The sequence below is a fragment of the Euprymna scolopes genome, chromosome 10 (assembly GCF_053919585.1).
Source record: "Euprymna scolopes isolate OS-2025 chromosome 10, ASM5391958v1, whole genome shotgun sequence".
NCBI lineage: Eukaryota > Metazoa > Mollusca > Cephalopoda > Sepiida > Sepiolidae > Euprymna > Euprymna scolopes.
The window spans coordinates 68829858-68857846 of NC_136491.1; the positions used below are offsets into that span (position 1 = coordinate 68829858).

At 32.6% G+C, this 27989-nt stretch overlaps 1 protein-coding gene across 2 annotated transcripts in view; it reads left to right on the top strand.

Moving 5' to 3' along the window:
* The window catches only part of LOC145286065 (delphilin-like), a 207777-nt gene that overhangs the window by 83427 nt on the left and 96361 nt on the right, over positions 1 to 27989 (top strand). For both annotated transcript variants that reach the window (XR_013869095.1, XM_080134738.1), the window contains exons 9-12: positions 3044 to 3114; positions 11534 to 11685; positions 25640 to 25724; positions 27776 to 27918. Coding sequence is in view for 1 of the 2 variants with exons in the window: in XM_080134738.1 (XP_079990864.1) it covers positions 3044 to 3114; positions 11534 to 11685; positions 25640 to 25724; positions 27776 to 27918 (451 nt within the window). In the remaining variant the exon portion in view is untranslated. The remainder of the gene's footprint in view (positions 1 to 3043; positions 3115 to 11533; positions 11686 to 25639; positions 25725 to 27775; positions 27919 to 27989) is intronic.

Here is a 27989-nt window from a genome sequence, read left to right on the forward strand (position 1 = left end):
GTACAATAATGTCTTACATGTGTCTTAAATGTGTACAATCATGACTTACATGTGTCTTAAATGTGTACAATCATGTCTTACCTGTGTCTCAAATGTGTACAATAATATCTTACCTGTGTCTCAAATGTTTACAATAATGTCTTACATGTGTCTTAAATGTGTACAATCATGTCTTACATGTGCCTGAAATGTGTACAATAATATCTTACCTGTGTCTCAAATGTGTACAATAATGTCTTACGTGTGTCTTAAATGTGTACAATCATGTCTTACATGTGTCTTAAATGTGTACAATCATGTCTTACATGTGTCTCAAATGTGTACAATAATATCTTACCTGTGTCTCAAATGTGTACAATAATGTCTTACATGTGTCTTAAATGTGTACTATCATGTCTTACATGTGTCTGAAATATGTACAATAATATCTTACCTGTGTCTCAAATGTGTACAATAATGTCTTACATGTGTCTAATAATGTCTTATATGTGTCTTACATGTGTACAATAATGTCTTACATGTGTCTTAAAAGTGTACAATCATGTCTTACATGTGTCTGAAATGTGTAGAATAATGTCTTACCTGTGTCTCAAATGTGTACAATAATGTCTTGCATGTGTCATAAATGTGTACAAACATGTCTTACATGTGTTTTAAATATGTACAATAATGTCTTATCTTTGTCTTAAATGTGTACAATAATGTCTTACATGTGTCTTGAATGTTCACAATCATGTCTTACATGTGTTTTAAATGTGTATAATAATGTCTTACCTGTGTCTCAAATGTGTACAATCATGTGGTACATATGTCTTAAATGTGTACAATCATGTCTTACCTGTGTCTTAAATTTTCACAATCATGTCTTACCTGTGTCTTAAATGTGTACAATAATGTATTACATATGTCTTAAATGTGTACAATCATTTATTACATGTCTTTAATGTGTACAATCATGCCTTACATGTGTTTTAAATGTGTACAATAAAGTCTCACATGTGTCTCAAATGTGTACAATAATGTCTTAAATCTTACAAAAAACTCAATAATGTTTTAATTAAATTCAGACCATAATTATAGCTTTACCATAATTTCTTAGCATTAAATATTTTAATTATGTCTACAAGTATTATTTTAGTTTCAATATTTATCTCCACTTTCAAATGTAATCATTTTCAAAAATTATTAATGCCATTCTGTCAGCATGGATAATTCCTTCTGATTCATTTGCTTTCTTTTTGAACATGCTCTCTCATATCATGCGAAATGAAGGTGGTTATTGACGAAAGGTATGATTATTCATTTATTAAGTATTAATGTGCATGAAATATGCAACGTAGGCTTCCTCTAATGGGGAAGTTTCTACGAAATATCAAAATCCAAAGAAAGCAACTGATAATGCTAAACAGTCACCTATCAGGCTCAACTTCACTGACCTAACAAAAACTGATGTGTTCAAGTAATTATACCATATATATATATATATATATATATATATATATATATATATATATATATATATATATATAAAATTGAACGTGTCTGTCTGTGTGTGTGTGTCTGTATGTGCGTGTCTGTGTACATTTCCCTACGCAATAACTCTGTCAATTTTTAGTCTACAGACTCGAAATTTGATATACAGGGTACTGAGATTTGGGAGAAACTATGTGATCGGTTTTTGGCCAGAAATTTGGCTATTAAGGAGTCAAAGTTTAACGATTTGACCTTTGAGAACTCTACCAAACTCCTCCGACAATTTTGGGGCTACACACTTGAAATTTTAGATATAGGTTCCTTGGACATGGATCTAACTTAATAACTTCAGTTGAGCCCAAGACAATAAATGTTAAGGGGTCATAATAGGGGTCAAAGTTAAAAAAAATTGACCGCTTTATTTATTTATTTTCTTTGCTCAACATACACCTCCAAACACTCGGGCAACGCCGGGATGAAATGCTAGTATATATATATATATATATATATATATATATATATATATATATATATATATATATATATAATGAAAACAAAGGGATGTAGTGTTTACATGATATATGCAATGGTAAACTTCAAACTAATATAAATAACAGTATTTATATATAAAAAATTTAATCCCAACCAGATTAAAAAAGCTCAATACGCAATAGAGAGTAGAGCATATTATAAGAGAAAGAAAATTAAAACTGTAAGTTGAACTTTACAATCAAAATTTATTGCCCGACTGAATACTCCAAAAAACAATTTACAAAGTCCTTATTTTGCGGAGTTTCAAAGAATGCTATTTTTCTTATTCTTCTCATCAAAGGACATAAAGAAATCAGCAAATTTACAAACTACTTAAAAATACAAACCAATGAACTTTTCTACCATAAAAGTAACTTTTATTAACTACGGTAACATTTATTTCTTGTATATTTATAGTATCTATAATATAAAGCTGCACGTCTGTGTGTGTGTGTGTGTGTGTGTGTGTGTGTGTGTGTGTGTGTGTGTGTGTGTGTGTGTGTGTGTGTCTGGTCACGAATAGGCTCCTATATGGTTGATTATTTTAAAAAACTGATTACATATAATGATAGAAGATGGCACAAACTTTAACAAATATATCTCTTTGCAACCCCTCCTTTTCATAACCTATCATACTTTCATCAATCACAGTCCATTTTCTGTAGGCTGTTTTTGAACGCAGTCAACGACGGGTACTTCTGCTAGTATATATATATATATATATATATATATATATATATATATATATATATATATATATATATAAAGTATTAATTTGGTCCAAAATTTCCCTGAAGTTCCAATTTTTTGACAATTGTTATGAGGTTAAATTCTGAAAATTTTATTCCTTATAAAATATATAATTTATTTAGTAAATGATGAAATATTCATTCAAATTAAATAATTCTTATTTTTTTAGTGGTTGAAGAAAATGAAGACATTGGTTTGTTTCCAAAGAGTAAGGCTTACCACTATCTTGTACTTGGCCTATGAGTCCATTGTACCGTACTGATTCTAGGATTATATTAATTCATTTCAGATGGAGTATCTACTTACAGCCAGAGAGAGAGCCCAATTACAAACAGACTTCCTGCAGTATATAAATGCAAGGTAAACTGTTTATATATTTGCATATATATCGCACAATCATAACTTTGTAAATATTTCTTTATATTTAATGTTGGTTATATTGAATTGATTAGCTCCCAAAATGGCTGTAAAATTTTTGCAGGTAGTAACAGGGGAAATTAATCCAATGTAGTAATTTGTTGTTTGATTTTTGTAGGGTTTTTTTTTTCTTTTTTATTTTGCAAATATTAATTTGTTTTCTAGCTTCTGTGGATTATCTCTCGTATACAAATTATCTGTCGTATAAAAGACAATTTCTTTGGCAATATTTTATATTGGATATGGCTTTATTATGATGCTTAATTTTAATTTATTTCAAATTATTAATAGACACTGTTTGACTTTATTATTTGTTTCTTACAAAACAAAATATACTCTACCATTAACCCTAAGTCCGGGTATCAACCATAAACTCTTTGAACATACTTTTTTTTTTATTACATTTTCACCCAAAACAAGGTACAGTGCCACTTTGATATAGGGAGCTATTATCAGGGATATGAGTTGCAGGGATACTATGTAGGGAGTTGAGCAGCAAGATGTCTGTTCACTTGAACTTATATATGTCAGTACAGTTGGAAAAGCAAAATCCCGGAAGGGAGTTCCAAAGTCTAGCAGTTCTGGGGAAGAAACTAGAGTAGAGGCTTTCTTACATCTAGAGATCTCTACTGTGTAGGGGTGGGACTTTGTTGGAGGTATTTACATTGAGGGGGTACAAGGGCTAGTAGTTCGTTGGAGCATCCATCATTAAAATACTTGTAAAACAGGCAGACGGAAGTAACATTTCGTCGATGGGACAGAGGTTGAAGCTTAGATGACAGTTCAGGACCTATCAGATTGGCGAGTCTCTTTCGAACCTTGTCTAGGAGCGAGAGACTAGTAGCAGGTGCACCAGCCCAAATGTGACAACAACACTCCATACATTCTAGAGGTACAGGATACTTTCAGGCGTAAGTAGTTTCTAGCACGGTAGAGAGAGAGCCCAGCTTCTTTGCAGCAACCTTGGCAATGCTTTCGATGTATTTATTCTAGCTCATGTTCCCTGTAAATGTTAAGCCGGGGAGTTTGTAAAAGTACTTTCAGGTAATGTATCTTTAGTCATAGCTATTGGTGGTTGAGAAGGTTTCTTGTAATTATTGAAGGAAACAAGTTTAGTCTTGGCAGCATTGAATGTGACAATCCATTTTTGTCCCCATTCCACTACAGATTGGAGGTCTTCCTCTAGTGTTTCTGTTATTATCTTAGATATGTGTTCATTCGTTTTCCCCTCAAGTCTGTTATAGAGCGTGGTGTTATCAGCAAATATACCCATCTCAGTAACCATTTTATCAGGGAGGTCATTTATGAATATTAGGAATAATAAAGGTTTAACGATAGACTCCTGAGGTACACCCGCTTTTATATCATATTGTTTAGATGTATGACCATCGAAGACAACTTGGATTCTTCTCTTATTTAAGAAGGATTTAATTATGTTAAGTATTCGTCCAGTGATACCATATGATCTGATTTTCTTGAGAAGACCATCGTACCATACCCTGTCAAAAGCCTTAGATATATCTAGGACTACTGCCCTACCCTCCCCTGCTTTGTCCAGTGTATATATGTTTGGTGATTACAGTTAAGATATCTGCTGTAGAACGCGCTTGCCTAAATCCATATTGTTGGTCAGTCAGAAATTTATCAGCTGTAAGGTGATGGACTAGAGTTTGATTAATTATGGGCTCAGATATTTGGGTGAAAAGAGGGAGGAGACTAATGGAATGATAATTTAATGTCAGTTCTTTTGCCAGAATTCTTATAAACTTGTACCACAGAAGTAGTTTTTCAGCAGTCAGGAAAGCAAGATTCGTTAAGGCATTTCTTGTATAGTTTGGAGAGGATTGGAGCAACCTCAGCAGAGCATTTTTTAAATAGTACAGCCGGGATGAGATCGGGTTCACATGCTTTTGAAATGCGTAGGTTTTTATGATATCATGCACCTGAGAAGGAGTTATTTTCAGATCATCTAGCGTGGCGTCAGTTCACAAAGGAAAATCAGGGAGGGAGTGGTTTGTTGGGTCCAATCTAGAGTTTGAAGTAAACCGATTGGTAAACATGTTAGCCTTCTCGGTTGCTGTGCAAACAACCTCATGATTGTTGGATAGTGGGGGAATTGTTGATTGCCCATTATTTACTACACTGTTGTAGATTTTACAGAAATCACGAGTTTCTAATTTCTGCACTTCGGTGCATTTTCTGGTGGTTTCAGTGTATTCTCTCTTAGCTGTCACTATTTTTTTCTTACAATTACTTCTAGCTTCAATAAACTTTTGTCTATTTGTATTGGACTTATGTTGGATACTGAGAAAGAGTCTACTTGCCACCCAGATTAGGATTAGTCATAGAATTAAGAGAGGAGCTTTATTCAAATTATTAACAAAACAAAATTAACAAACCAGATTCAAATCTACTATATTCAATCTTAGTCTAGTTGTATAACCTAGTAAATTTCTCGTGATTGCTAACATTTGATACATTGGAATTAATCGTCCTTCTTAGTCTGCTTGATTTGACATAAATTCGGGAGTAAAAGAACCGAAAATCATTTTTAAATAAATATTCTTAAAAATTATTCCTTTGCTTTGCTTTTAATATTTTATCTTTGAAAAATGTCATTTTTAAACACTACCAAAACTATTATATAAAATTAATATGAATATTCTAAAAAATTAAAAGGTTGAAAACCAAAAAATTAGTATAATTTTATTATATTGTTGCTACTTACATCAATTATTTATAATGTAAGTATATTTTAGAATATAAGCAAGGATAGAAGAGTAACATCGTTTCAACAAATCAGGTAGATTATTTCACAAAAAGAAATTAAAGCAAAACTATTTAAGAGGGAAATTTGAATGTGGGAGAAAAAGTGTTCTTTTGGGGAAAAGTTCTTTTGTGAATATGTTGAGGGTAGTTATTAGGATAGAGTTAGTGGAAATATATTAAATGTAGAAATTTCTAAGTAATATGAAAAATATAAAGGGTTTTGGGACTATGTGGAATGTAGAGAATTCTTAGAAATATCTGGAATGTAAAAAGTTTTATTTTTCGAATATGTAAAATGTAGAAAGTTCTTGGAAATCTGTAAAATGTACATAGCTTTTGGAAATATGTAGAATAAAAATAGTTTTGGTAAATACTTGTATACAGAATGTGTCGAGTTCTTGGAACGAATCCCAATTTAAAAAGTTTTTGGAAATAAATGAAATGTGACTAGTTCTTGGAAATATGTGAGATATAGAGAATTCTTTATATGGGGAATGAAAAAGTCTTCAAAATAGATGGAGAGTTTTGGAAATATAAAAAAAAATATGTAGAATTCTTGGAAGTGTGTCAAATATATATAAAGTTTTTTTTTTTTTTAATATTTACAATATAGAGATTTCTTAGAAATATGTGACAAGGTCTTTTTGATCAGTGCTCACTTCACTATCTTGCATGGCAATCAGACATGAGACCCAAGCGCTTATGACTTGCAATGGCTTCTGCGATGATTTGATGGATGTGTGAGAACAGACTAGAGAAGAGAATCCCTTCAATCATGCTCTATCAGAAGTTTGGTATCGATGAGATTTGGAATGCATCATATCATTAGCACACTTAGATACTCCAAACATGAGTGCATGAAATGACTTGATTACTTGCAACATGATTCGAATTGGACCATGTGGAGAGCAGGCATAAGTCGTTGTTTAGTAGTACCCACCTCGCAGGCTAAGACACCTGTGACACTAAATACCAAAACATGATGATGAGGAGGAGGAGAAAGAGGAGAAGAAGGAGGAGGAGGAGAAGGAGAGGGACGAAAGTTCTTGAAAATTTGTGGAAAGTAAAGAGTTTTTGGAAATATGAAAGATGAAAAATAAAGTATTTAATCACATGTGTCCATCAAGTATGGTGAAAAAGTTTTACACATTTAAAAATTTTATGCCCTGACTTTTGCCACTGATCGTCTGAATTGTGATGTCACCTGGTTGCTGTATGTGTGTGTGTAAAATATGTGTGTGTAAAATATGTGTGTGTAAAATAATGCGTGCGTAAAATTTTACAACACTCTCTGCCTCGAATTTTACTTTTGAAATCGGTTTCACATATGTAGGTTTTTAAGATGTCGGAAATTTTAATTTCTCAACATTTTTTTCTCATTGGTTTCTTTTGTTCTCGCTCATGCACCCGTGCGCGCATGTGTTGTAACATTTGATCCAGGGGATATTCGTTTACACTAGTTTGAATTTTCCATTGCATCAGACTTTAGCCTGTCAATCTTATGTTTGTTATTTCTTTTCGAATGTTGAAGCATATTTGCCTTTGACTGTGTCATTGTGAATGAAAGGGTCATGTTGCTGTGTTGCTTAGTATGTGAACACAAACTTCAGTTTTGACATTCTCACTTTTAGGTCCTACGCAAAGATTTTTATAGGATGTTTGTCTCTGTTGTTATCAAAATATTATCCAAGCAGAGTAGATATTCCAGAAGCAAGCTGCACTGATATGCATCCTTAGTCCTGCTTGTTGACATTTCAAACAGAAAGATAAATTGTTTACCCAATTTGTTGCATTGAGTTTCCTTGTGGATGATGCTTGTATTTATTTTTTTTTTTAAACTTTTTTATGTGGCGGTTGGATGGTTTATTTTACTTTATGGCATATCAACCCATGTGGATCATCTAATACTAAATTAGTTTCATTGTTTGTACAACTTACAGTGTAGAAAGTTCTTGAAGATCTGTGGCTAACCTTCAGGAATTCTAAAATATCATCCATCTTCATCTGTTCAGAAAGTTTCTCACAGTTACCCATCTGATAGCGTCTCAAATGGAGTTTACTGAAATTTGTTCCACTGTAAATGGAGCATGACATGGCAATACAAAATTGAGTTGTTGGAGCAGAGATGGTATACTGTTGTTTAAATATTTTGTACTTTGTAGGAGTTTGGATTGGTCAAATAATTTTGCTTAGAATTGTGCCTTTGTTAGTTGGCACTTCATATATAGAAATAGATTTTCTGAGGATAAAATTTACCCTGGTCTTGACAAATATCTATTTGTAAATATGATATCTATCAACAGGATGACCATTGGCCATCAGAAAATCGATCAATGATCAATAACAGATTGGTAGTGGCCTAATTACATGTAAATGCAGATGCAAAAATCTGACATGTAAAATCTAACATCTAAATTTGTTAGTTCTCAATATTAGCAATCTGTTCATCACAAGGTAAATAAATTCAATGCAATAAATTTGGCAAAACATAAAACAAGTATGCTTCAATTACCATTGTCTAAATTCCTTATTGAATGTTGTGTCACTAATAAATTTACATCTTCTAAAAGCTCAGTTCAATATTGAAGGAATCTATGATGAATTTTAGCTTTGTTCTTTTACTATGATAGAACAGATGGATATCTTCTCATATATACTGTGACAGTAAAGGTTGGACATAAGTTCTGGGAGTGTCCTGAAACATATGATTATGTAATACATGTGCTTTGGCATGGTTAAGCTTTACTTTATGTCCACTTTACTAAGTAGATGCTATCCTCAGACTTTATTGGAGACATTACAAAACTGTAAAAATTTCTCTGTTGTGTTGTGTTAATCGTGTATCATGATTGATTCATCTTCCTGGCTCATTTTACCGGTGATAAGATTTTCAAATTCGCGATGTTTTGCTTTTTTTTTAATCAGTGTATGAATTGTACAATAGAGTCTTTGTTTTTTTTTTTTTTAGCAATGACTAACCTTTTTGATATTTCTTTTTATTATCTTGCCATTTTTTTTAAGTCAACTCTTCCAAATATCGTGAATATGCCATCATTGAAATTTTCTGCTTTGCACCCAGCTGTTGCAAGAAGCATGTTGCTTTTATATTGCTCTCTATCACTTCGTTTACTTTTTAGTTCTTTTACTCTGACTACGCCTCAAATTATTCTTATCCATGTTTCTACATAGTCTGCATTATTCAATATGTTCATGCATCCTATCGGCGATGCTATTCTTGTACTCTTCTAATCTCGACACTTGATACGAGATTAACATGACACAACATTCTCATGTACAAAAGTGTAAGGCAGATTTTCACTTTTGTCCCAATCTAGAGTGCGTTTTTGGGGAAAGATGAATTTTCCTCACATTAAAAACCGATCTTGTGTCTAAATAGGAACTACTAAAAAATTAAAGATCGAACTTTTAATTGTAAAAAAATTAAACATCAAACTTTTAGTTGTGAAATATTAAAGATTAAACTTTTAGTTGTAAAAAAAATTAAACATCAAACTTTTAGTTGTAAAAATTTAGAAAGAGGGAAGTAAGAACAGAAAAGAAAGTAGACATATCTTGTGGAAAACAAGTTTGTGATTACTGATTAATGGATAGATAAAGAAATATATCAATTCAGATTAAGTAGAACATGGAATAGTTAGGAACTCTAGTCATACAACAAGTCTTAAGCCAATAAGTGCATTGGAGCATAATTGAATTTCAACCTTATCCACAAATGGTGCACACGAAGACATTGAAGGAGTATTGATTGAAAACATTGACAGATATTGACCGAGACACTTAACATAGTAAGACTGACCTTGGAAATAAAAGCCATGATCGCAGTGAATACCTATGAGTATAGCATCATCAAAATCTGAAATTCTCATTAGGATATTATGTTTCTGGATTTTTTAGATGAGTCTTGAGTAATTCGAAATTTTATTCTTAATATTTCCCACACTGAAGATTGAACCTTCAACCTCCAGAAAAGTTTCACTTAGAACTGAATTTTACCTAGTACTTTATCCGTTATGCTACGAGTTTGCTATTATGTTTTCTTCAACTATGAACTGTATAGAGAGACACACAGAGTTCGACAAAATACACCTAAAGAAGGTCGGAGGTTACATTGGCCAAAACGTTGTGTCAATAAAACTGAGGATGAAAATAATGCTTATAAGGAGTTTCATGAATTATCAAAGCTTACTTCTACCAAAAAAAAAAAAAAGAACTACATACTCCTTTATTTTATTTATATATTTTTGAACGATCTGCTCCAGCTACTGCCCTTTTAAAAATTATTTATTTCCCCAATCTGTACTTTACTTAAGTTTTTTAAAAATTCAATGAATTTAAAACTATATTTTCAAATAAGTCGCATACTTTTATGATTCTAAAATAAACCACCTTAAACAACAGTCTTTAGATTTATTCTTTTACTATTAAGTACTAAATCAAAGGTAGGAGTTAAAATAATTAGAATGGGGGAGGAGGAATTTCTTCAAATACCTACTTCTAAAACTATTCATTATTTTACAAATTATGATTGTAATTTGATATAAAAAAATTTTTCAAAAACATTATTGATATTTTGTTTAAGAATTCTTCAGATGCAGATTAATAATTTATTATTAATTAATCTTACTACTATTCTCATTTTCATTATTTTCACAATTTATAAGACGATGGAGACTTCATCAAGTGCATCTTTTCAAGCTTAAGAACTAATTGAACTTGGAATCATTATGTCAAACTTGCAAAACGGTATAGAATTTGGAACTGAACATTTCATTTAATTCATTGCAGATTGTTCTGTCTGTTGGCCATAATTGGATAGCAATTTGCGCCATTCATTCAACCACTTGCTCCGATCACTGATACATGCTAGTCATGATTCCAATCTTGACAATCAGATCAGCAGAAACTACCTTATTTCGGTGACCTTTTGCTTGACAGGCTGAGACATTCGCTCTGGTTAGTCCTTGAAAGTTCGATGTTTTGGGTTAAATAATTGTATTGTTCAGAGAATATCAACAGGGTTGCCCAGCCAATCTTTAAAAAACTAGAATGATCCACCTTTAGAAGCACTGGCATGATTCTCTCCATCTTCCGGCCTTGTGTGACATCTTCCTGCGATGGAAAAGGAGTAAATACCAGCAATAGTCGGATAGAAATAATAATTTATGTCATTCTTAATTATTATCAACTGTAGTAAGATGCATATATGATTTAAGGACTAAAAAGATTGGTTAATTATATGCTATAAGTAACATTCTCTTGAATGCTGAGAATTTAATACAGGCGAAAATAACTAAAAATAGCATCTACCCGGTCATGTCTGATAGAATGAGAACATCTACTCTCTCTGGATTAAATAAACGGTTATGTTCGAAATTCTATACATATTCCTGAGTGAGATATAAACATTCCCAAGTTTGGATAGAATGTTCCCAAGTTTAAAAAAAATGCACCTGAAGAAGGACGAAGATTACATCGGCCAAAACATTGTGAATATAACAACCAACATAAGTATTTGCTGGCATGCTGTAATTTATTGAAGGAATGTGTCAAACTTTAATTTTCTTATTTTAAGGGATATTGTAAAACTGTATCAAAGCTTAAAGTCAATCCTTGATAGCCCATCTCGAAGAACACTCTGGCAATTTTTACTGACAAAAATGTCAACCTCACACAAGGAATATATCCATTTAAAAGAAAATGTGTCAGAAACACTTCAAAACAGATGTAAGTATAAATTTTATTTCAATTATAATACAATGATAGAAAATAGTATTTTGATATCCTAAAAAATGTTGCTACTATTGGTTTAGAAATCTTGTAAGAGATTACAGAGTTTTTAAGTGCCATATCTTACGTTAAATTCAAATAAAATTAATGAATTCTGACATTATGATAAAAATTAAATTTGCAAGAACATATTTAAAAGAATCTGAATTTTTGGCAATTCCAATTAGTCGAGCAAGTAACTGCTCGGCTAAACAAAATGTTACTTGCAGACTACTATTGAGTAATGAAGCCATAGGTACTGCAGAAAAATTTTTTTTTTAATTTCCTCGTCAAATATTTAATGAATTCCTTTGGAATAGTGATAATAATAATCTATGTTCTGTTTAATTTCAGATATTATTTTATATAATTTGATATAATATCGATTTTAAAAAAATCTTTTTTACAAAATCGATTCTTAAGGCTTTTCCAACCGGGCGACTATTCATACTACCATAACATAACATTTAATAACTGTTCGCTAGAACTATTTCTGTTAGTACTACTTTTTATTTTTAACAGTATCAGACTGACTGCTTGCTAGAATTGTTGTTGCTACTTCAAGCAGTTTATATTTTCTTAGTGCTTGCACATTGATTTTTACACAGAGAGAGAGAGAGAGAGAGAGAGAGAGAGAGAGAGAGAGAGAGAGAGAGAGAGAGAGAGAGATATGGAGAGATATGGAGAGATATGGAGAGAGATAAAGAGACAGAGGGGTGAGCGAGAATAAGGAATGAAGCCGTAGGTATAGCATAAAAAAAAAATTTTTTTAATTTCTCCACCAAATATTTAATGAATTCCTTTGGAATAGTAATAATAATAATGCTTATGATATTCTGATTTATTTGACATATTTATATATATATATATATATATATATATATATATATATATATATATATATATTGATATTGATATTGATATAATATCGATTTAAAAAGAAAAATATACTTTACAGATTTGGATATTACGGTTTTCCACTGTAACTATTTATACTAACCTTTCTGTCAAATCATGCTGAACAACTATTAATATTAACTTTTCACAATAGCTGCCGGCAGCAATTAAACGTACTAACTGATCGCTTTTTACTATTGTTTCAAATGTAAGGATGTGATTATAATTTAATTTTAATTAACCATGTATTTAACAAATAAAAAATAAAGCAGGATGAAGTTTTAAAATTATTATATGTGTTTTATTTTATGACTTAAAAATAAAAACATTGTAAAGTAAAATTTTAGATACTAATGTATTTTTGGTACCGTGCTGAAATAATAATTCTATTATTTTGAAAGCTATTCTTAACATGGGGAGGAGAAGGTGTTTTTTTTATCTATTCTGTGCTTCTACCTTACAATTTAATAAAATCAGATATCGTGAAAACTTGAATTGCACATGAAAACACTATTTACAAATAACGTGGCACCAAAAATGCATACGCACATTTTAGGACCATTCTTGAAGGAGATATTATTTTTAAAAGAGACTACCCTCCCTAATATTTTTTTAAATGTTTTTAGTTAATTACTGTTGTTTTTAGTTAATTACTGTTGCTTTAAAAAAATCGATTTCTAAGTGTTCGTTTTCTACCTAGCTAATTAAATTGTTGGTGTTTTAACTTATTTTAAAGCGTTTATTTAGTTCAAAAACGAAATTTAAATATTTATACTTATTTACTGTTGTTTTAAAAGATGCAAAATCGATTTTTATACCTAGCTTGCTAAGTTGTTAGTGGTTTAACTTATTTTAAAGTGTTTATTTAGTAAGAAAAACAAGTCAACAAGGATTTCTCCTCCACTAAACGAGGACAGAAAAGGTGGTGCAGTCTCAGAAAAGATACTAAACTTTGCTGCTAATAATAATAATAAACAAATAAATTTATTTACAGATGAAACAAAATTTTACTTACTGGCCGTATTAAATTTAAATAGTTTTTTTAACGAAAATTATACTTAGAATTAATGATAAATTGGATGCAGTGTAAAATCTAGGAAAACTCGTTCATTTTTGATAGCTAGGAAAACTCTTCATTATTGAATACATATCGATTAGGAACACATTTTAGGACGGTTCTTGAAGGGAGTATTGTTTTAAAACACCCCAATAATATATATATTTTTTAAATATATATTTACTTGTTTACTGTTGTTTTAAAATATATAAAATCGATTTTCTAAGTGTTCATTTTCTACCTAGCTTTGTAAGTTTTTAATGGTTCAACTTATTTTAAAACGTTTATTTATTTTTACAAAAGTAGTGTCGAATGTTACTTTAGAACAAAAAATGTTCGACACGAGAGTATAACATCTCGGGAATCTCGATAATCGCTCAAAAATAGAAATTTAAAGAAAATGCGGAAGTAGATATAGTTTTAAAAATAGTCTCCCCCTCCAAAAGAAAATAATGTTGTGTTTCGACCAGACACTTAGGACTCAGACGAAAAAGAAACACGAATATACAAGTCGGAGAACAATAAAAGTGTATTTAACTTCAAATAAATACAAATATAAAATAAGCAGGTTGCAAAACAATTGCGTTTGCGGCTTTTTAAGAAGTCCAAAAAGTTCTTATTTTAACGTCTTCCGTTTGACGCCCCCATTCAAGTTCAGAAAGAAGAGAGATGAAATAAGTCTTTCCTCCACAGAGGTTTGAATGAAAGAGAGTGTTTAAAGGGAATCTCTAGTCCCGCTTAATAAATAGGTTGCCGTGATTGGTCAATGAGCGGCACCTTTGGCCAATGAGACAGGGACTTATTTAAAGTGTAAGGAAAGGAAATGAGAAGACGAAAAGGGAGGTAACTCTAGTTTTTTTATATTCTCCCAACAACAACAAAAATGCGATGAATGAATTCGTTGCATGTCCCTTCAGAACTTATTATTTAAACATAAATGCTTAACAAGAGCTAATAGCTTGCTTAAATAAAGTTTCAGGCATTATTATGGCTCGATTACAAGAATATATATATAGTTTTTAATTTTTGTCTCAGGCATTATTATGGTCTGATTACAAGAATGTATACACAGTTTTTAATACAGAAATTTTTTTTTTTTTTTAACAATACAGATATTCCAGATTAAACGTTGGTTTCTTGATTCTCTTAGATTTGTAAGTAACAAATTCTTCTGAAACATCTGCTAGTCCCATATTAGGATTCTTACAAACTTCAATAGAAGAGGGTGTGCTTTCATCGCATTCCTCTTCAGCTGGAGTGTCAGGAAAATAGTTATGAGTTAAAGACAACTCTAATGGAAACAAATGCTTGAGGCTATGTATTTCCACTGTACCATCGCCTCTTTTTATTCAAGCAGAACAAACTTTGCCATCGCTCCCACTAAACAGTTCAATAACTCTGCCCAGTTTCCAGAAAGGCCTAGGCTTGGCAGGATTCTTTATAAGAATCACATCATTTACATTGATTTTATTGTGGAACTCAATTTCATGCAAATCCTTGCAACTTTCCCTTAGACTCAGCAAATATTCCTCATGCCACAGGTCTTTGAATTTAGAAGTCAATTCTTCTCTGTTTTCCAAAGTACTTACAAGGAGAGATCTTGTGACTGGTTCTGTTTCAACTAAACTGGGATTGTCAGCTTGAAAGGAAAGTTTATGTTAGGATGAATAAAACAGTTGGGTGTTAAAGGGAGTAATTCAACATCAGTAGAACATCTGTAGGTCAGAGGTCTGGAGTTCACTGCCCTTTGGACGTCTGATAGAAGGGTTAAGAGTTTAAAATAACCGATTTTGGATCGACCTAATGTTTTAAACAAGCATGATTTTATTACCCTGATCATTCTCTCCCAAGTACTACCAATCCAAGGGGAGTAAATAGGTATTTTTATGTGCATGATAGCAGAGCTGGTAAATGCATTATTGAATTTATGTTGTTGATGTGATGTTTAATTACAGCGCCACCTAAAGCAGCATTAAAGGAACGTGCATTATCACTGTATATATGAGTGGGCACTCCATAAATATTAGAAAAACGAATTAATACGAGAATGAAAGCTTGAGTGCTCGTATCCGGCACAAGCTCAATGTGAATAGCCCTCACATTCATACATGTGAAAATCAACAGATACATTTTTGTAGACTTTCCTTCTCTTTGTACCCAGATGTGACCCGTGTAATCAATACCGGTATGTTAAAAGGGATTTATTAGCCTAACTCTGTGTTTCAGCAGATTTGTTAACTTGGGGTATTTAAAAGCCAAGCTGTTGAATTTTTTACAGGTATAGCAGCTCGAGATTACAGATTTCACCGACTGCCTTGCTTGGGGAACCCAATATCCAGACAACCTTAATTTTGTTATTGTCGTGCCTATGCCCAAATGTCAGCACCGATGATGGCTATCCAAAATTATTAATTTCGTTAGTAGATGTTGCTTGGCAATCAAAATTGGAAAGACCAAATTATAGTCATATCTTGGATTGATAATTCTGCCATCCACTCTTAAGATCCTGTCAGAGTTGAGAAAGATGTTAAGATTCTTAAGCAGCGAGGGAATCTTCTTATCAAGGGGGTCCTTCAGATAAGCAATCTCGACATCAAAGGCTTGCGATTGCATCATTTTAATCCAGTAAATTTTGGCAGTCTGTTTTGGATTAGATTGTTTTTTCACTCGTTTACATTTATTCACAAATTTGAATACGAAGGCAGTAGCATGGCATAACTTGTCAAAACTTGACAACTTGTCAAAGGGAATTAGTGGTTTACAAATAGTTCCACCTATTGTAGTATGAAAAACATTTTCCACATGTCGCTGGTTTTTCGAACTCAGGCAGCTCAAGGTACTTGTAGGCCAATTCTCTGGTTCCTGAACTAGCCATGCAGGTCCATAAGTCCAGTTTCTCTTTAAATTTTTCCAGTCTGACACCACCAGAAAGCAGATCTGCCGGGTTTTCCGCAGAGGGGACATATTTGTAGTGAATGTCCACTCCAAATTCTTTAGTAAAATTCTCTTTCATATCATGAATATCTCTCATTCTATTCCTGGTATATAGGCTTTTTGCCTTCACATTGTCCGAGAGAATCCATGACAAAACGACTTGCACATCCACAAAAATAACAATGCTCTCAATTTTGATATTAGAGTATGTTCTCAGCAACATGCTTAAAGCTTTGAATGCAATGTATACAGCAAGCAATTCCATCATTGGCAAAGTTTTAGCTTTAATTGGTGCTATTTTCACTTTAGAAAATATTATATGGGATTTCTCATTTTGCAACCCATAAATAACAAACCCATGTCTGTGGTGAAGCATCACAGAAGATATACAACTTCAGTGGACCGTCACTGTCTACAGCCTGTCGTGAGAAGGACAGATTCCTCAAACCAGAAAGATCCTCAGCTAAATTTGACGAGATTGTCATTATATCTGTTGGTACCTTTTGATCCCAACTTAATTTGAGCAACCATAATTTTCTGAGAAGGATTTTCGCTTTAACTGTTACAGGAGCACAGAGTGATAAAGGATAAAATATTTTTGCTGTCTGTGCCAAAATATCCCTTTTAGAGTGTATATTTTCCTGAACTGAAGTGTTAAAGATGCTGATAGTATCTGATTCAGGGTGGTATTTATATCCAAGAACCTTTTCATACTCACAGTTATGTTGCACAATACTACCATCCTCAATCATGATTTCTCATAGGCCTCTATAATTGGAATTACACGACCTCAGCTGGAAATTTCCCTTTTGCAGTCGAGGCACTGCATTTTTATAAAGGCTGATTATCTCCCCCGAAGAATTCCTTGTTATACACAGGATGTCAACATAAAATCGACTTTTCAACATCTTAGTACATGTGTCATTTGGAAAGTTACTCACGTGATGCTGCAGGACATAATTTAATATAAAAGGGCTTGCATTGAAGCCAAATATCAATGTGCAATAACGATAACAAATCAACTTGTTTTCATCCTTCACAAAAAACCAAAATCTATTTTTATCTTAATCAGACTTGAGTCTGATCATAAGAAAAGCAGAACATATTTATCAGTGATGAATAAAAGTAAAAGTTCAAGCATATTACTCATTATATTAACATCCGGGTAACATTTTTTTTTTTTTTTTAAACATGCCTCATTAAGCCTTTAAAGAACAATTAAAAACAGGTCTTATTTTGGTAGTTACCTGTTGGTCAAATTTGAAAACTGGTCTATGGGGTATTCATATATATTTGTGAAAATCCTGTGGGGCAACTTCAATTCTCTCAATAATTCCTTCAGTCTCTTGTTGACGAAAAATATCAGTATAGGCCTCAGCCATTTTTTTCTTTTCCAAGGAAAGCATAGTTCTGTCAAGTACCTTCAGAGCGACTTGGTAGTTGGAAGGCACAGAATTGATTTTATCTTTATGCCAGGGTAAATCCCTAAAATATGAGTTGTTTTTGAATTCAATAGACTTCTTGAAGCTATCGATTTTATTTCGGTCATAATCTGCAATTAATTCTTCATCAAGGGAAGTGCCATCAGTTTCCATAGCAAACATCATTTCTAAATTTCTCCCCACATTTGAAGATTCAAATATATCAGAGAATGGATCCTGATAGGTTAATTTGGGTTCCAATATAGCATTCAATTGGCGCTCTGGGCAACGGGCATGTTCCGATATTATAGTATGATAATTAGCACAATGTTTGGATTTTCCAGTTCCTACAAGAAAGATTTGATCAGCATATAAAAATGCTGAACATTACCAAATGGAGCAGTCCCTTGAGGTAAATCTCATGTGTGTCCATTCATGCATTTAATAATTCTGGAGTTAGTCATGAATTGAAATATATCTACACCTAGGATACCATCAATTTTTATAGCATTCTATTTTCTAATATGATTATAATTTTTTGACAGAAGAAATAAAATCAATTGCATATAAAACATTAGAAAAAATGCAAAATTATCCAATTATATCAATACATTTTAGCAAATTATGTAAATATATTCTGTAAAAAATGATTTAATTGATTGATCTGAAATTTATTTGATTTTAAAAGAAAAAAACATGGATTGAAAATTTTTAAATCAATAAATTATCAATAAATTTTGTCATTATAAAAAATTATTCATGTACATTCGACATAATTTATATATACTATTTAATTTTAATGGAATAAAACTTTATTTTATTAAAATAAAACAATCGTTTGTATGACAATATATTGATAATTCGCTGATATGTTTTTTAGCAATGTTGTTTTTTTCTTTCGCAAATAAGAATTAATCTAATAATTATATTTTTATGATGAAAAAATTTATTGATAATTTAATGATTTTAGATTTTTTCCACAATTTAAAATTTTTCTTCTAATATTTTATATGCAATTAATTTTATTTCTTCTGTCAAAAAATTATAATCAATATAATAATCGTTTTTTATAATGAGAAAATTTATAAATATTTAAAATCGCCACCTGATTGTACCAGGGGATCACCACACATCCAGGTACACTTTGGTGCTGACTTTCAAGCCGACTTTGAAGATGTAAGGTGGAAACCACACCAAAGACCATAACCGTGGCTGAAAACTTTGTTTTCATTACCTTGAGTACGTTTCTGTTATTCATGGAAATCCAGCGATGTATTTTGATGGTGCTAGCAATGGTCCTGTTATCATAACTTGATTCGGTAGAGAGCATGAGTAGTACAGCAGTGCATCTCCAATCTCATTTGTTGAACATTGTGTCACTTTCTGACATGATAGAAGGCTCCTATCGCTCTTGGGACTTATACACAACTGACTAATTAGTGGATGGTCTGCAACAAAAAAGGAAAACGATTTTCACCAAACGGAAACGGAATCATGTATTCTTTTCTAGTGCGACAATTTTATCGTTCCACCCTGTACATAAATAAATATCTATTTTGTTATGAAGTTAAATATAGAAAACCATTTTGATGTGTTGTGATTTCATCAAATTTTATGTCATGTAGATTTGGAAAAAAAGTAATAATACAGTATCATATCTGGTAAGTGGTATAAGTTAGCCTGAATAGAGCAGCTATGATTAAATGTTGCATTGCCAATGCCAAAAGAATATCATAATTATTTTTATAATAATTTACAAAAAAAAACAAGAAACAAAAAAACTACCTAGCATTACCAGAGACTCGTAATAATAATATTACAGTATTACATTTGGTAAGTAGTATATAGTAATCCAAAAGTGCTCAATATACTAGACGATTTCTCCAATTTTTGTAATGATGTTGAATAATTGACAACGGATAGTCTGATAGCAATAATAATAATAATAATAATAATAATAATCTATCTATCTATATATCTATAAAAGTGTGTGTGTGTGTGTGTGTGTGTGTGTGCGTGTGTGTGTGTGTACACATTTCCCTACGCAATAACTTTGTCAATTTTCAGTCTACAGACTCGAAATTTGAAATGCAGGGTACTGAGATTTGGGAAACTATGTGATCGGTTTTCGGCAATATGGCTATTAAGTGGTCAAAGTTTAACGATTTGACCTTTGAGAATTCTAGATTTCTCCTTCGACAATTTGGGGTCTAAACACTTGAAATTTTAGATATAGGTTCCTTGGACATGGATCTAACTTAATAACTTGATTTGAGCTCAAAACAATAAATTTTTAGGGGTCATAATAGGGGTCAAAGTTAAAAAAAATTGACCGCTTTATTTATTTATTTTTTTTGCTCAACATACACCTCCAAACGCCCAGGCAACACCGGGCTGAAATGCTAGTATATCTATAAAAGTGAAAGTGTCTGTCTGTCTGTCTGTGTACATTTCCCTACACAATAATTCCATCAACTTTCAATCTACAGATTCGAAATTTGATATACAGGGTAGTGAGATTTTGGGAAAATCTTTGTAATCCGTTTTCGGACAGAAATTTGGCTATTACGGGGTCAAAGTGGATCTAACTTAATAACTTGATTTGAGCCCAAAACAGTAAATGTTAAGGGGTCATAATAGAGGTCAAACTTTTAAAAAATTTGACCTCTGCGGTCTCTACCAAATTACTCAGACAATTTCTGGTCTAAACATTTGAAATTTTACATAAAGGGTATTCAGAGATAAGGCAAGCTTTTTAATCGATTTGGGTCGAAAATTTGAACTACAAATATATAAATGTATGTATGTTTGTATGTCTGCCTAACATTTTTGGAAGAGGCGACGGATTTTCACAAGATCAGTATTGTTTTGAAGCTCAACCCTTCAGACAACAAATACAGAAAAATTGGCTTTTTTCGCCGATATTTTCGAAAGTCATCCCCTCTTTTCGATTGTCTAGCCTTAATTTAAACCTACGTCACTTCCGGTTTGGTGGTGGTCGTAACAGCAAAGACGTCACGTTTTTTCCCCGTTCTTTTCCTTCTTTGCGGTACAGGTTCGAGCCTGCCTTCCTACTACCACTTTTTTTTTTTTTGCTGAACACACACTTCCAAACACCCGAGCAACGCCGGGCACCCATGCTATTAATAATAATAATAATAATAATAATAATAATAATAATAATAATACAGTATAATTTCTGGTAGTTAGAATAAATTAGTCAATGCAAAAAGCTCAATATTAATATGGTTAAATGCTTTGTTACACAGGAAAAACAACACCATTCTGTTTTATTATACTATTTTATACAAGAAAAACCTAGGAGTCATAATATTATTGAATTTGGTAAGTGTAGATCTGTGCATGTATGTGATTACATCACAAAATCAGAAACTAGATACGATTTTACAATTTTAGAAACCACATTATATATGTGCTTATGAGTTTTGAAAATTCATTTTGGAATGCCGGCCATTAAAAAGTTTGCTTTAAATAGTTTTATTAAATAGTTTTGTGTCAAAATGCGATAGAGTACCAACTAAAGACTTGTCTCTTAAAAGTTGTTTTAGGAGTATTCGAGTCTGCTTTGAACGAATATCACATTTTTTTAAATTGTTACAGACAAGTAGTTTTTATAATATTATGGCCTTTATTATCCAATGTATTCCCTATTGTTTTCACCGGTCGCCATAAAGAAAAAAAACTGCTATTCCCAAGCTCCCAAAATGAGGCACTCAGAATTGATATTTTATTTCGAAAAAAAAAAAATCCCTTTATTTAAATGTATTTTGTGGAAATATGTTTTATTCCTTACATTAAAAACTTCACCGTGTATTTGGTTTAAATAGTTTTATCAAAAAGTTTTGGAAATATATATAAAAGAATGCACTCTTTAGTTTAAATAGTTTCATTAAAATGTTTTGTAAATATATATAAAAAACGCACTCTACATAAAAAATTAATCTTCTTCCACATTTTGTGAAAAGGCTGAATTACCACAAAGCATTGCTCAATGACAGGATCCCCCCTCCAACATTTCGCCACTACTGAGCCACTTCAAAGATTATAAGCACAGTGATTTAGAGATAGACTTATGTCAACTCTAACCTTCTAGTTAGCTAATCACTAGAATGCGACTAAGACCAGTACACATCTGATAGTACCCAAGAAAATATATTTCTCCAGTAAACAAACAGATTTATCCATGCTACTTCATGACGGAATTCAAGGTTCATAAAAAATATTCAACTTGTAAATTTACTTAATTAACATTTACCCCCAGATACATTTATAGTATTTCATATTTTAATGTCCGTTTACATTTAAAGTCCATTTTTATAATATTTTCTTTCAATGTATTTTATACACTTAAAAGTGCACTTTACGGTAATCTTTACCGACAGTGTTGGTGGGGCGCATAACTAGATTTTATGTAAACAGCAGAACTGAAATGAAACGAAATAGTTTTTTTTTAAATAATTACACAATAATTTAAATGTAATTTCCTGTGAAATTATTTTAAATTTGATTCTTCAAAGTTTATTGGAATTACAACTGATGGTGCCTCAGCAATAATAGGGAAAAAGAACTTTGTTACATTTATTACAGGAACATGAAATGCCTTGGAATTACGAATAAACTTGTAAAAATTCATTGCATTATCCATCAAGAGTGTGCCAAGTCTTGAATCATCGACAATTCAAGCAATTTTTTTCTGTCTGTTTAATACTCAGACAGAATATTGTAACCTTGCACTGACTTAGCAGAGGATCCATGTTAAAACGAGTACTTGCCTTACATAAAGAGATGACAATATTTCTCACAAGTAAACATATGGATAATTCACATTTTCGAGATCTTGATTGGCTTGCAACTTATGAGGTCGCCAAGCTAATCAAGAGCCTAGATTCCAGTAAAGCAACTGGCCCTGATGGCATCCCAATTATAGCGTTAAAAAAGCTTCAACCAGAACTTGCTCCCATACTTACGAAACTGTTTAAGCGCTGCCTTAAGGAGAAGTGCTTTCCGACTCCCTGGAAGACCTCATCAGTTTGCCCTGTATTTAAGAATTCAGGTGATAAGTCATCTCCCTCTCAGTACAGACCAATAAGTCTCCTGTGTGTTATGAGTAAGTTGCTGGAATCCATATTAAATAGAGAAATAGTCAACCACCTCAGCAGGAATAACCTTATTAGTGACACACAATATGGTTTCCGCTCTGCAAGATCTACCGCAGATGTGCTGACGGTTATATCCCACAGGATTAGTGAACTCTTGACAAAGGCTTCCTTTCTAGGGCAATTGCTCTTGACATATCAAAGGCCTTCAACAAGATATGGCATAAGGGTCTACTTCACAAGATTTCCAGCTACGGTATAACTGGAAATGTTTTCTCAATCATTAAATCATTTCTCTCTGATAGGCTCATAAGAGTAGTGGTAGATGGACAAAAATCGGAGGCCTGCAATATAAATGCTGGAGTCCCTCAAGGGTCAATCCTAGGCCCAACTCTCTTCCTGATCTACATCAATGACCTCCCTAAACACATACTTAAATCATTCGTTGACATCTATGCTGATGACACGACCATCTACGGCAACACATCAAAGGCTGGAAATGACAAAGTTCTCTCGGATTCTCTCTCCTCTGATCTTGAGCGCGTGATTCAGTGGGGGAAGATGTGGCAGGTTACCTTTAATGCATCTAAATCCAAACTCCTATCTTTACATCATCAACACTCTGATCCCCATCTGGCATCAATTATGATGGATGGCTCTCGTCTGAGTGAGGCCCCGTGTTTTGACAAGCTTCTGGGTTTGACCTTTACTCCTGATCTGAAATGGAACACTTACATCAAGTCTGTTGCCAAGGTCGCTGGAAAGATGATGGGATCCTTCTACCGCTCCAGAAGATATCTCACTACTGATGCAATTCTCTATCTATATAAAAGCCAAGTACGTCCAAGGATGGAATACTGTTGCCATATCTGGGCAGCAGCTGCTAAAAACAGCCTATCCTGCCTTGACAGAGTACAAAATAGACTTCGTGGCTTAGTGGGGGATGCCCTTTTCTCTACCCTGCAACCTCTCTCCCACAGAAGAGACGTTGCGAGCCTATCCTTGTTTTATCGTTATTCCCATGGCAGGTGCTCGTCTGAACTCCAATCTCTGGTCCCCCCTCGCCAATCTTTCACGAAAAACACCCGTCTAGCTGAATCCACTGTGAAAAATTTCCCCCACTCTATATCTGTGCCTAAATCAAAACGCGGATTCCATGAACAAAGCTTCTTTCTTAGAAGTGCACGCCTGTGGAACTCTGTTCCGTCTGCCTGCTTCCCACCAGACTACAACTTGGATGTCTTCAAGTCCAACGTTAACAAATTCCTAATGAACCGCCCCCTTAAGTAAACACTTCATCAAATCTCCACACTAACGGAATGTACTTGCAATAACCCTCATCCCTGAGTGGCTTCCGGGCCTTGATAAGTGGTGATCACTGTGTAAAAAACAAAAACAAAAAAAAACTTTAACATTCGTTGTGAATTATAGTGACTCATTTGAATCATTTATTTTTACTACTCAAGGTAACATTCAGCTTATGAATGAGATGTATAAGTATATTGTTGCTTTTGAAAATAACTTTTGTGGAAACATCGACTTAGAAATAAAAAAATATGCTTATTTCCATAATTTCAAGCAAGAAACCACAGGATTCAGAACTATTTGTGAATGTAATCCAGAAATTGCGAAACGAACTTATATCATGTTTTCTGACTTTCCTCTGCATAAAAATGATTTCAAATTGTTTACTACATTATTTGATGTGGAGGTGAGGACAGTTTTGGGGTATTTTAAAATAGGATTAATAGAAATGCAGGATGACGATCTATTAAGATCAAAATTTAATTCCAAAAATATTTCATTAATTGATTTTTATACAAGTGAAAAGTATTTCCAAATTAGTGACCCACAAAAAAGGGGGCATATTTCTTTGGAAGTACCTATCAATGTGAACAACTTTTTTTTTCAAAACTCTGTGTGTGTGTGTGTGTGTGTGTGTGTGTGTGTGTGTGTGTGGTTCGTTTACGGTACAATTTTCAATAACAGTTTCAAGCACATTATTATTTCATTTATTTCACGTCGGCTGATTTTTTTTTACTTTGAAGTATTTCGACGTTCCTTAAGGCAAACTAAATTGTTTTTTTTATTATTATTTTAGATTTTCTTTTGTTTTTCTGAATTCTGAATGTTTATTTTCATTATGGTTTTAAAAATTTAGGTTGATAGTGATCTGCATATGTAATTTTCTTTAATGTTTTCATTAATGACATTAGTCTGGTCTGCGATTCATTATTATAACACACTTCAGTTCGCAGGGTTAAATGAGTTGCCAACCCCTGCCGTAAATGAACAATCTACTTGAAGAAAGCCAAAGAGAACATCAACCAAGATATAGTAAATTTATAATTATCAACGTTGACAAAGGCAATAGTCATATAATAAAAGCAATGTAGATAATAATGGAATTCGTATATTTAAAAAAATCAGACTAAAATTTTTCTAAAAATTGTCTAAAAGATCATTTATTATACAATTATATTCAGCAATGAAGAATCAACTTGAATATTATTTGAACTACAAGGACGAAATCAAAATGAAAGATGCATTGGATCTCTACTTGAGAAACAGGTAAATAAATATTTTATACTTACCGTCTGTTGTCTTATATTTCATAAAACCTGACCAAGATGAAAACAGTATCATGACCCCATGCTAAGTTACTAGCAAATAAATACAAATTCAAATTCCACTAAAATATAATCATGATTATTGCTTCATTTTTTTATCCTATTTAACCGCAGAATCAATATTAATATGATTATCAGAATAAAAGAAAAATTTGATATTTTTGCTTAATGAACTCCTAATATAAAAGTTTGGGGCAGGAGTGGTTTAATGGATACCGATACTGACTATGGAATCAGCAAAGTCGTATTCAAATCCAGTTGAAACTATTTTACGCAATAATGCTTTAATGTTAAAGTTGAAGGAGCAGGCATGATTATAAGTACAATGCAATTCAGTTATAATTTACAATCACCACAGTAAAAACATAAGTACAGAAAATGTAAATCTAACTTGTGGCATTGCGTGTCTCATTTTTCTCACAATGAACAATTGATGGACATTGTGTTTCAGAAAAAAAAAACAGTCGTTTTTCTCTCTCATTGTTACGTAGTTGCCTCTCTATAATGGTGATTGTAGCAGTTGTAGAGATGCTATTCTTTACTTCTATTTTTCTCCTTGTATCTGAAATAATAGAAGCAAATAGAAAGAATAACTCCATTATTTGCTCTGCTATTCGATTTACTTTTTGCAGTAATCTTTACAGTAATTTGCATCTAGACGAACTGCATACCCTCTGTTTCAAGCTCTGTAGAGTGATGGAGGCCTTGAAAATAGTACTCGTTTACTTTGATACCGAAATCCTCAGAGGTAGGAAGTCTTCAGCTTTTCTCTTGTCTACTTCCTTCCATAATACAACTACCAGTACACGTCAACCTAACTTCCATCTTACCCTTTGATGGAAAATTCTATTTTCTCTCTTAACTAACATTATTTTCCATTTTTAACCTTGTTTTTACGCACCCAACATCTAATCTTGCAACATAAATTATTACCAATAATTGATTATGTTATAGCAGAATAATAACTGTTAGTTTCTTGAAAGATGTTTGGCTATGGTGGCGAAAATCCTGGAATAGACCGGGGACTCTTAGGTATATTTGGTTGAGGAATTACTTTCACTGATAACAGTAACGGTGTTCGCTTGTAATATCAGCAATAGCTGTAGTCCTTGTTTCTCCCTTCACCAATAACGTAAGCTGGCTGCTGTTAACATTAGCAATAGCAACAGTGCTTGTTTCATCTTCTCACCGAGAACACAAGAGATAAATAACACCCGTCAAATGCGCACACGAGCAAAATCCTAAACAAGACGGACTTTTGAGCAAAATAACTTTAGGCATTTTTTGACATTTTTGTCTAATTTGCATAATCATCCTTGCCTTGTAATCATACGGTTCTAGGTTTGCACCCATATGAAACTACTGTTTCCTTGCAGCAGGCACTTATTAATCATGGCTGCTTATCCTTCTATCCTTTTGCACCGTCACATTTTTTAATTCTGGCGATGGTAATGAAACAATAAACAATTCTGGTATGAAGAACTCAGGTTAGGAATCGTCTCTTGACAAAATCATTCATACGCTCATGTTAAGGTTTGTTAAAAAGATTAAAAAAAAAAACAGTCACAGAAAAAAACAGAGATTCGTTACTTGCATAGACATGAGAGAGAGAGAGAGAAAGACAGAGAGATAGATAGACAGATAGTTTGTCTCACTACACCTAGCTATATTGTGTGCACCTGCTTCTCTACATTAGGGACGTCGCCTTGGATATATGTCCTTTGCTTGAAGTCTTGCCAGTAAAGAAACAGAAAATCTCCATCTTGAAGTCACACAATTTCTTCGATTTCCATTCTGGAGTCACCTCTGATATTTAAGGTGTCACTAAGACTTTTTCCATTTAAATACGGCCCTCGTTATGTAACACTAAAACACTAATTCATTTACTTATTGTGTAATAAGGCAGAGGATAAATATGTTGAATCATAAAATCTGTTTTTCATATCGTGTAGTTCCTCACTTTTTAATGTTTTTTTTTGTTTGTTTTTGCAGAAGTTTTGAACAGTTGAAAATTATTCAGCGAATTTTGAATACTCCAGCCAAGGAAGAACTCTGGAACAGCATTTTTCCTCATTTGATTCCTGAACATTTGCATATCATACGGAAACAAAGAGAGGAACAAACAAAAATATTTGGTAATCAGAAACAGACACGTTTTTAAAATGTTATTAAATAAGAAGACTAGAAAGTAAACCTTGGGTTTATT